General features: G+C 46.3%; 1 protein-coding gene across 1 annotated transcript in view; it reads left to right on the forward strand.

Moving 5' to 3' along the window:
- Window positions 1-10093, forward strand: part of TGFA (transforming growth factor alpha) — a 48174-nt gene extending 38081 nt beyond the window's left edge. The window contains exons 5-6 of the mRNA XM_083629749.1: window positions 3666-3775; window positions 7012-10093. Coding sequence (XP_083485875.1) covers window positions 3666-3775; window positions 7012-7019 — 118 coding nt within the window. The 3' untranslated portion in view covers window positions 7020-10093. The remainder of the gene's footprint in view (window positions 1-3665; window positions 3776-7011) is intronic.
- The last annotated feature ends 672 nt before the right edge of the window (window positions 10094-10765 follow it).

The raw sequence follows: 10765 nt of genomic DNA on the forward strand, positions 1-10765 counted from the left end.
GTTTAAAAGAGTGTGCATGATCTTAGAAGCATAGAAAGTTGCCTTGTGCCGAGTCCTGCCCTGGTCCATCTAGCTCAATGTTGTCTACACTGACTGGCAGCTGCTCTCCAGGATTTCAGGCAGGAGACAATGATAGCCCTGATATGCTGACGGGGATTGAACTTGGCACCCACTGAATCCAAGGCAGATGCTCTGCCACTGAGCTATGGTCGGTCCCTTAGCTTGTCGCATCTCAGAGTGGTCCATGTGGTGCAGCCCAAAGTCTGGTCAGTGCTTGGATGGGAAACCACCTTGGAATGCCATCCTGAACCTCATGGAAGAAGAGCAGGGAGGGGGAAGTGTAACACCTGGATGAAATTGAATATGGACTTGGCCTCTTGGATGCTGAAGGCAATTGATTGCATGGAAAGGGAAGACCTTCTCTCAGCCTAATTCTGCCTCTAGCTTCAAAACAGAGGAGCTGCCATTGACCAATATTGGTTAATGCAGAACACTGAAAACTTTCCTTTAACAAGGTAGACCTGCAAATCTGTAAAGAGCACTCAGTGCAAGTTACCCTTATAATCCTCCATGTTTCACTGCATTGCAGAGGGTTGGACTAGATGACTGTTTGGGTCTCTTGCACCTCTACGGTTCTGTGATCTGCATCATCTCTTTTTTCCACAAACCCTGGCTTAAGATATAGACAGAAGGCTGGTGGAATTAAGTCTTACTTTCACCCAGTGTCTGGAACAGCTGCTTTGGAAGTATTGGGAACTTTTTCTGAAAGTGTCTCTTCATTATAGTATATTGCGTAATTTATTTTTAGTTGTAAATTGAACCACTTTGTTAACTTTGTGGATGAGAAGAGCATGAAACTATGTCTCTTCCTACACACACACACACACACCCTCCTGCTCATCTTCCCATTCCTCGTGTAGATTTGCAGAAGCATTTCAGCATTTAATTCTGTTTTGCAAAAAATGCAATTAAATTAAGGATTCCCTTAATTTAGAAAGACACTTTGGAGAGAACTGGACATGCGTTTTGTTTTCAGTTGTTGTCTGCTGCAAAACAAAACCCGCCCTGCACTGCCTCTGCCCCCACCCTTTCCGCTTGGCAATTTCTCCATCCGCAGCCTGGATGTCCTAGAATGGCTCTTTCTTGCAATGAGGTCATGTGCTCCGGTGTGTTTTTGTTCTGAGGACGGGAGATGGTGGCATGCGTGTTGCAACTGGAACGCCACCCATTAAGCTAAAATTAAAGTCTTTGCTGTGTAATTTAGAGGACGGGCAGCAGTGTCGTTGTGGTTGGTTTCCCAATCTGCGTGGCTCACCTTGCGAGATGCCTTGCCTAATCCCTTTTCTCAAGCAAGTCCCCAGCCCTCCTCTCACCTTTGCTCGGGGAACATTCTCTGCCAGCAGCGAGACCAAAACGAACAAACCAGTTAGGACAGTCACTGACAACAGCGGGTTTCTCCAGGTCCTGCCGCTTCTCTTGGTGCTGAGAAGTATTTATGCAGGAGTGTGTTGGTAGTAAATACTGTAATGTTTTAATAACATCCTTGCTCACAAATTGGGTCATGAGGGCAGCTGCATTTTGTACTAGCTGAAAATTTCAGACCGTTCTTTATTTGTTCTTAAAGGCAGACCCATGTAGAGTGCATTGCAGTAGTCTAGTCTGAATTTTTAAATTTTTTCCCTAAGATTTATAAACTGCTTGATTGTAAAAGAAACAAACAAACCTCAAAGCAGTTTACAAAAAAAGGAAAGCCAATAAAATTATCTCTAAGAAAAATGAACAGCAATAACTTAAGACTTCTGAAAAGTTAAAACAACAATAGCTTAAAAACAGATTAAAACTCACATGAACTTTGTAAGCATCTCAGGCTTGTCTGAACAGAAATGTTCCTAGCAGGTGCCAAAAAGAGTGCAGTGAAGGTGTCTGCCTGATATCATTAGGCAGGGAGTTCCAAAGTCTAGCCACCAGAGAGCCTGACTCACCTTTTGTTTATTTCTAAAAGTATTTCTATACCGCCCACTCACAGAAAACATCAAGCTGGTGCATAACAATATATACAAATACAGTGAAACATCAAATGCCATAAATAAATACAAGGCAACCATAGAAACGACTGGCTTATCTAAAACGGAATTTAAGCAGCTGAATGGGCATGTCTGAAGGAGAACAGGGAGGATGACTGCTGAATCTCTGCTGGAAAAGTATTGCACAGCCTGGGACCAGCAACAGTGAATGACTGGCTTCTAGTTGAGGCTGGTCAGACTCCTGAGACACAGGGGACCAGTGAGGTAAAGGGACCCCTGACCATTAGACCATTAGGTCCAGTCGTGGCCGACTCTGGGGTTGCGGCGCTCATCTCGCTTTACTGGCCGAGGGAGCCGGCGTACAGCTTCCGGGTCATGTGGCCAGCAGGACTAATCCGCTTTGGGCGAACCAGAGCAGCGCACAGAAACGCCGTTTACCTTCCTACCGGAGCGGTACCTATTTATCTACTTGCACTTTGACGTGCTTTTGAACTGCTAGGTTGGCAGGAGCAGGGACCGAGCAATGGGAGCTCACCCCGTTGCGGGGATTCAAACCACCAACCTTCTGATCTGCAAGTCCTAGGCTCTGTGGTTTAAGCCACAGCACCACCCGCGTCCCTGGGGGGACCAGTAGCAGGATTCTTTTGGATGATTTACTGCATTGCAGACTGGATGACCCTTTGGGTCTTTTCCAACTCCCAGATTCTGTGCTTGCAGTGGTTGTGCTGGGATGTAAGGGCTTGAGTTCTTCTTAGGAAGAGAGAGGGAGAGACAGAAACCCGTTTTTTTTTTTGAGCTACTACCACCTGGATTGTTCTACCTGATTGTTCTTGTCTTTAGGCCTTTGCTCCCTAGGCTATTGGTCTCTTATAAGGCTGGTGCAAAAGATTTAATCTTAAATTAGTGAAGCACCTTAAAGTGATTCGAATCAAACCGAACAGTCTTTCTTTTATTTTAATAGACAACACACCCCATTTTGATTTATTTTTCTAGCTGTTAAGTTTTCCACTCTAATTCGGGAGTTCTGAATTTTAGCAGGAAACCTGGAATCCAGCAACAAACTTTATAGTGCCTAATCACAGGGCCTGAGATGCTTATAAAACGGGATTACAGCAGTGCTGAATTGTGATAAACTTGGCAAATCTAAGACTTGAGGCCGATCAGCTTTCAGAGTGCAAGGGGCTAGCATGGAGCTACCAGGTGTGTGAACCTGGGTTTCCAGGTTCACAAACTGAAGGGCCCATCCTTGCCAGCCCATTCTGAAGGTGGTCACAAAGTGGGCCCCACTTTGCCAGCCGCCCTCTCTACTGTAGGGACGGACGACATTCTGATGTCCCACCCCTTCGCATTTATTTATCTCACTTATATCCCACCTTTCCCTCGAAATAGCTGGAGATGGTGTACATGGTTCTACCCCTTCCTCATTTTATCCTCACAACAACCCTGTGAAGCAGGTTGGGCTGAGAAACAATGGCTGGCCCAAGGTCACCCAGTGAACTTCAAGACTGGGTGGGGATTCGAATCTTGGTCCCCCAGCTCTTAATCCAACACAATAACCACTGCGCCACCACTGAGCCTCTGCATTCTGATGTCATTCCTAGCCTTCCCCTGCCTTAAACCTCTGACGCTTATGTTTTGCAGCTGCTGTAGGATACGGAAACACTGCGAGTGGTGCAGAACTGTTGTCTGCAGACATGAGAAGCCCAACGGGCTCCTGAAAGGAGGAACGTCTTGCTGCCATTCAGAGACAGGTAAATAAAGGGGCTACAGAAGCAGCTTGGTGGGGTGCATTTAACCTGAAGGGTAGTAAGGTGAAAACCAGCTACTTCCGTGGGCTGAGGGTCAGGGTAAAGGTAAAGGGACCCCTGACTATTAGGTCCAGTCATGGCCGACTCTGGGGTTGCGGCGCTCATCTCGCTTTATTGGCCGAGGGAGCGAGCGTACAGCTTCCGGGTCATGTGGCCAGCATGACTAAGCCGCTTCTGGCGAACCAGAACAGCACACGGAAACACTGTTTACCTTCCCGCCAGAGCGGTACCTATTTATCTACTTGCACTGGTGTGCTTTTGAACTGCTAGGTTGGCAGGAGCAGGGACCGAGCAACGGGAGCTCACCTCGTTGCGGGGATTCGAACTGCCAACCTTCTGATCGGCAAGCCCAAGGCTCTGTGGTTTAACCCACAGCTCCACCCACGTCCCCCTGAGGGTCAGGGTGGCCTCCTGCAATAGTTCATACAGCCACAACCTGCATTGAGTTTCCAGCTCAGTGGCAGAGCACACTCTTCGCAGGTTAAAAGTTCCCAGATTCAATCTCCAGCATTTCCAGCCCAAAGGATTTCAGGAAGTAGAAACTGGAGAGGCCTCTGACTGAGAGCTTGGAGAGTTAAGAACGTGATAATTTATTATTTATTTGCAGTATTTGCAACCCGCTCTTCACAGAATGTTTCAGTCCCAGAGTAGTAAAAATAAACAGACAAAAAACAATCCACAAAAATGACAAAATCACGTAAACGGGACCAATAAACAACCAATTCTAACAGAAGGTAAACAAGCAAAATGACACTGTAAATAAGTATTTCCAGTACAGTGGTACCTCGGGTTACATATGCTTCAGGTTACATACGCTTCAGGTTACAGACTCCGCTAACCCAGAAATAGTGCTTCAGGTTAAGAACTTTGCTTCAGGATGGGAACAGAAATCATGCTCCAGCGGCATGGCGGCAGCAGGAGGCCCCATTAACTAAAGTGGTGCTTCAGGTTAAGAACAGTTTCAGGTTAAGAACGGACCTCCGGAATGAATTAAGTACCGTATTTTTCGCTCTATAAGACGCACCAGACCACAAGACGCACCTAGTTTTTGGAGGAGGAAAACAAGAAAAAAAATATTCTGAATCTCAGAAGCCAGAACAGCAAGAGAGATTGCTGCGCAGTGAAAGCAGCGATCCCTCTTGCTGTTCTGGCTTCTGAGATAGCTGCGCAGCCTGCATTCACTCCATAAGACGCACACACATTTCCCCTTACTTTTTAGGAGGGAAAAAGTGAGTCTTATAGAGCAAAAAATACGGTACTTAACCTGAGGTACCACTGTATACTGAAATGCAGGCCTTGAGATCAGCAGGGCTGCCAGGTAGTGGTTGGCAGCTGGATCAGGCCAAGGGTCAATCTAATCCAGCATCCTCTTTTCCACGGTGGCCAGCTAGAGGCCCCTGGGAGACCCACAAGCAGAACCTAGAAGCGAGATTTGCAGTGGCAAATGCAGTGCAATTGCACTCTCCCCTTGTCCTCCACTGGATCGTAACCCGAGGGAGACTGGATCTGATCCGGGGGATGGTTTGCAGCCACTGACAGCCTTGTCCTCCATCAGCTGCGTACCAAGCAAAACGGAGCCATCCTTTGACTCTGCTGTCCTCTGTGAGAGGACACTGCCTCTTTCCCAGTCTTACAACTAGAAGACAGCAGGAATTCTCAACTGTTTAAATTAGATTCCTCTGAGGCATGGGCCGAATTCTGCTCATTCAAAATAGATTTTACAGCCCGGTCTCCAACTTGGTCAGATGGGAGGATTTATATTTCTCCTGATTTAGACTTACAGTCCTGAGTGTCCTCATTTGGAGCTCCATGCAAACAAACTTACGCCCCTCCCTGCATTGAAAGGAGCTTCGCTGCTTCTTCTTACAAGCTATAGAATAATCTATGAGCTGCTTTGCTACTCCAGGAAGGTGTGCAGAGTTTGCATCAAATTCACCATGTGCCCATCTAGCCCTGCTGAGTTTAGCCTGGAGGTCTTGCCTTTTAAGGATACTGGGACTGTCTTGTGCGATGAGGCCAAAGCACTGGGAAGTCAGGTACACCTGAAAGCTCCAAGGCAGAAATTGGTGGCCTTCCCCTGTGTTCTTTCCCCCACCAACCCCACATTGGTATTGCGAGGTAGACATAGGGTACCATTTTGCCATCATTGTTGGTGGTCCATCCTCTGTGGGTTTGCCTATTACCATCTTAGTGATCATCCCCACAGCTTGTGACTTAGGGTCATATCCATTGCTGTGTGTGTGAGCGGAACAGACCTCCAGTTGCATAACAGGATCACCACCCTCCCCTTCTCTTCACACCCTCAGAATTGGGAGGTCGATGGGCCACCCAGGACAGATTTTGGAGGTGCACGGAGGACAGTGACATCTTGTTGCATGAGAACATGTCCTATAAGGCAACATTTAATTCCATGCAGTGTTGCATAGCTCAGTCATACCTTACATGGGGGTTATGTTCTAGGTATGATGTGTATATGCAAAAATACGTACAGTGGTACCTTGGTTCTCGAACAAAATCCATTCCGGAAGCCCATTCGGCTTCCGAAACACTCGGAAACCGAGGCGTGGTTTCCCATTGGTTGCAAGAGCTTCTTGCACTCAGTGGAAGCTGCGTCACATGTTTGGGTTCCAAAAAATGTTCGAAAACAGAAGCATTTACTTCCGGGCTTTCGCTGTTTGAGAACCGAAACGTACGACAATGGAGGCATTCGGGAACCGAGGTTCCACTGCATGCTGGACACACACATCCAGAACTGCCCCATATGAGCATCCTTACCTTCTGGAGCTGGTGTGTCAAGTGAGCCTTGCCACCCCCCAAGCAAGGCAGACAGCTTAAATGCTCTCTGCCTTGCTTATCAGACAAGTCCCACTCAGCATGCGGGTTTTGGGACACTCCCGCAAGGGCTGTCCAAGTTCCTGCGATGTCTTGTGTGAGCATCCCAGAACCCATTAAGCAGGGTGGAGAGCTTAAAAGCTCTTCCACACCTGGAAAACCTAGCACGAAAGAGCTTTTAAGCTGTCTGCCTTGCATGCTATTAATTTGCCCAATTTCAGCTGTGTGAGGTTCAATCGTGCAAGCTAGTTGCATGCAAGATGCAATTGTATTATACCGTAGCTTTGCTACAGCCTAGTCAGAGTGAAGCCTTTATCCTTAAACTATTTTGATGTCTGTTTTCACAGTTGTCTGATGGAGACGGGGGTCTGCTGGGATTCTTACTGCTGTGTGTAGAAGGGACCACTTGAGCATCTTACAGGAGGCCTACAATATTCCAGAGGGACACTTAAGATGGACACAGGTGCTTCCTGGGGACAGAACAGTATTGGCAAGCAGACTCCCTGCAACTTTCGGCTTCTTGTCTGTATCCTCCATTCATGCGTTGTGCTTCCAGAACTTTGCCAGAGGGAATCCGGCCCCTGCTATGTGGAGACACGTGACGCCACACACCAGGTCAATCCATACATGGAAGCCTATGGATAACCAAGGAATCTCAAAAGACTTCACATAGTAAAATAAAGAGTAGGAAAAGTACAGGCTGGTCATTTTTTTAAAAAGTGCACATTGGACAGCTTCATGTTTACGTTGCTATGAGAAATGCACATGGAGGGGGTGTCTAATACCAGGAAAGAATTGTGTACAGTTCAGGTGGGGGTAAACTTTTGTTTCACAATAATCTTCCTCCTTGCTTGAGACTTCATGGAACATGGACTCGAGTCTTAGGATCCTGCACTCATTACAGAATCCGACTCAAAAGAAGTGATGAGCTACATTAGTGATTTTGAGAGAGCTAAATTGTCCAACTGAGAAGAAGGTCTGCTGGGTTCAACTGCAAGTCCCACCCCCGAAAAAAATAGCTTTTTGTATCCAGAAACCTCCAGATGAATTTTCCAAAGTGATGACTTGTATCTACCAGCACTCAACATTTTCCGTATTTTGAATACCTGGATTTAGAAAAGTAAGGACTGAGCAGCAACACCTTTGAGCCCGAACGACAGCAACATAGCTCACATTTCCAGCTTTCATTATCACTGTGCCTCCAAATTAGAAAGTTCTTTTTCGACCCGACCCCCGTTCTGTGTAACTGGATCAAAACAACAACAACCGACTGCTCTGCTGCATTTTCCCAAAGAATGAAAAGCAGAGACCATAAAAAAAATGTGTTGATTACAAGGCAAGAGATGTTGGGAAGGATGCTACTTGGGTTATGGTTTTTAGCACCTAATTGAAAAAAGCCCAGCTCATTGAAATAGATAAGAATCCTACTTAAATCACTTTTGGATGGATTCTTAAATGTCATCCCTTTGTGGTTCTAAATAGGAAGGGATTTTTAGGCTGCCTTAACAGGACAATGTCAGGAGACTGGAGCGTTTCAACAGATACTTGTGTGTCTGGAAACATCCCATGGGATCAGCTGGGCTTCTTGTGCATCTTTGCTCTGACAATTCTAACGCATGTTTCCAAAGACAGGGGCGATTTGTGGAAGGGCTTCCATGTCCCGATACTTGTTCTGCAGGAAGAGGGCTGGCTCTTGAGTGTGAGGGGTGTAGCATGTTGCTGAGGGTCCTGGTGCCTTGCTGAGTGTGCAGCCAAAGGTGTGTTGTGAAGAGGGCTGTTCTTGTTGGCTCAAAGTTGATGTTCACCATTTGGGAGGTCCGCGTTCTGCCGAAACCTCTCTTCTATAAGCTGAATTGATAAGCAAGAATCAGGACCCTCTTCTAATGCAGGACCCTCTTCTAATGAGAGGAGGCAGTAATATATAAGGAAATTCTTTTTTTAAATCACTCAAAAGCCATGCTGTTCTTTCTGAGTAGGCAGAATAATTGAAATTTAAGATGCAAGTTGAAACCTCTTCTGTGAAATTTCTAGCTTTCCTCCCCCCCCCCCACCTCCCGGTAATGGATGGCAGAAGCAATGCTGCCAGCTTGGTTTCCTTTACTTCCATTCCATTCCCTATCCATGTTCCTACTTGATGATGTTGTCTAAAACCCCTGATTGCTGCCAGAGCCAATCTGATTGATACCTTTCAAGAAATAGTTATAGGCAGGTTAGTTTTAGTTCTAAAGCTTACGACATTCTGTGCTACGTTTAAAGGGCCCGATCCCTTTTTATTTGTCATTCAGCACAAATATTTCTTTGACGGTCCTGAGGAGGAGAACTGAGCTCTTCAAGGAAAAATGAGTTTTTAAAAAATATTGTCCCTAAACGCCTTTCCTCCCCAATGCTGATTTATTAAACTGGGCATTACTCCAGCTTGTTTGAAAAATGAAGTTCACAAGATTTTGGCAAACATCTTGGACTTTTGCACTCTTGAGGTGCGGTCAGGGTCACTTGATTGCCGCAGAACTAAGGAAGAGCAATTAACTTGGGTGGGCATTTCCCCATCAAAAGGCAGTCTTTCCCAAGCTGGCGCCCTCCAGATGTTTTGGACCACATCTCCCCTCCTTCCCAGCACAATACACCTAGGGGAGGTGTAGACCCAAACATCTGGAGGCCACCAGATTGCAAATGGCTGCTGTAAGGACTCCAGGTATCTCAGACCTCCTTCAAGAGATACCTTTACCCCAAGTCCCATTTTGGGCCTAAAAAAACCTCGGAGTCCCAGTCCCAGGACTTTGCTCTTATTTGTGCTGCACCGTGGCTTGTCAGCCGTGTGAAAACAGTGTTTTTAAATACCTTTTGCTGAATGTGACCCTGTGCTTTTTTTCACTGGAAGAAGGAATAGGCAGAAAAGTGACTTGCAGTCTGAATAAACGAGCTGGCTTGTACGTTTCTCTGCAATTGTACCCTGCAATGCTTTTGAGAAATTAGAGATGGCCTTTTAACCCTGAGCTTTGTGATCTGATCCCACCTGAGCTTCTGTTTCAATTTGGATACTTGACCAGAAGCAGGATCAGTATGTATGTTTCTTAAAAAATAAATGGACGAACTGTGCCAATTTTTCACATTAGACACATGTTTGATAAATGAACTAGACACCCCCTTCCTGATTGTGTGTTGACTTCTGGTTATATTGTTAACAACCCACCCTCTTTTTTTGTAAGTACGTTTACTGTTATAACCAACCTGAAGATTATTTTTTAGTCAGCGGTACACTTGTTTCTTCTGTATATGTTGCACTGAAAGTTAATATTTAATGTATTAATTTATTGTGTGGTTAAATTAATTTGATTTACGTAAAGTGTTTATATTTGATTGCCAGTTATTTCTTCCTTAATACGCTGAATTATAGTTATTTAAATGAGTGAAGTACACTTTTTCATAATACTTTGCTGTTGTCTGTTTTTAATGGGTTGAAGGGGATACTTTAAATAAGGGCCGTCTCTGCACAGATTTTAATGCACAAAGTGGCCCTTGTCTGGTGCTGTGTTATGTGGCCGACCTGCCTCTCACATTGAGCCACTGCCAGAAAGCCTCTGCCAGTCAGTGGGGGCAATACTGAGGCAAAAAGGTAAAGGGACCCCTGACTGTTAGGTCCAGTCGTGACCGACTCTGGGGTTGCGGCGCACATCTTGCTTTATTGGCTGAGGGAGCTGGCGTACAGCTTCCGGGTCATGTGGCCAGCAGGACTAAGCCGCTTCTGGCGAACCAGAGCAGCGCACGGAAACGCCGTTTACCTTCCCGCCGGAGTGGTACCTATTTATCTACTTGCACTTTGACATGCTTTCGAACTGCTAGGTTGGCAGGAGCAGGGACCGAGCAACAGGAGCTCACCCCGTTGCGGGGATTCGAACCGCTGACATTCTGATCAGCAAGTCCTAGGCTCTGTGGTTTAACCCACAGCGCCACCCGCGTCCCTTCAATACGGAGGTAGGGGGCCCAAATATCTGACTCAGTACAATGCAGGTTCCTGCGTTCCTCACCTCCTGCATAGACTTACCCAGCCCTTAAAACACACACACCACCTTTACAAAAGCTGGGGTCTGCCACCTCTCTCAC

Source organism: Podarcis filfolensis (genome assembly GCF_964270895.1).
Source record: "Podarcis filfolensis genome assembly, chromosome: 8".
Taxonomy (NCBI): Eukaryota; Metazoa; Chordata; class Lepidosauria; order Squamata; family Lacertidae; genus Podarcis; species Podarcis filfolensis.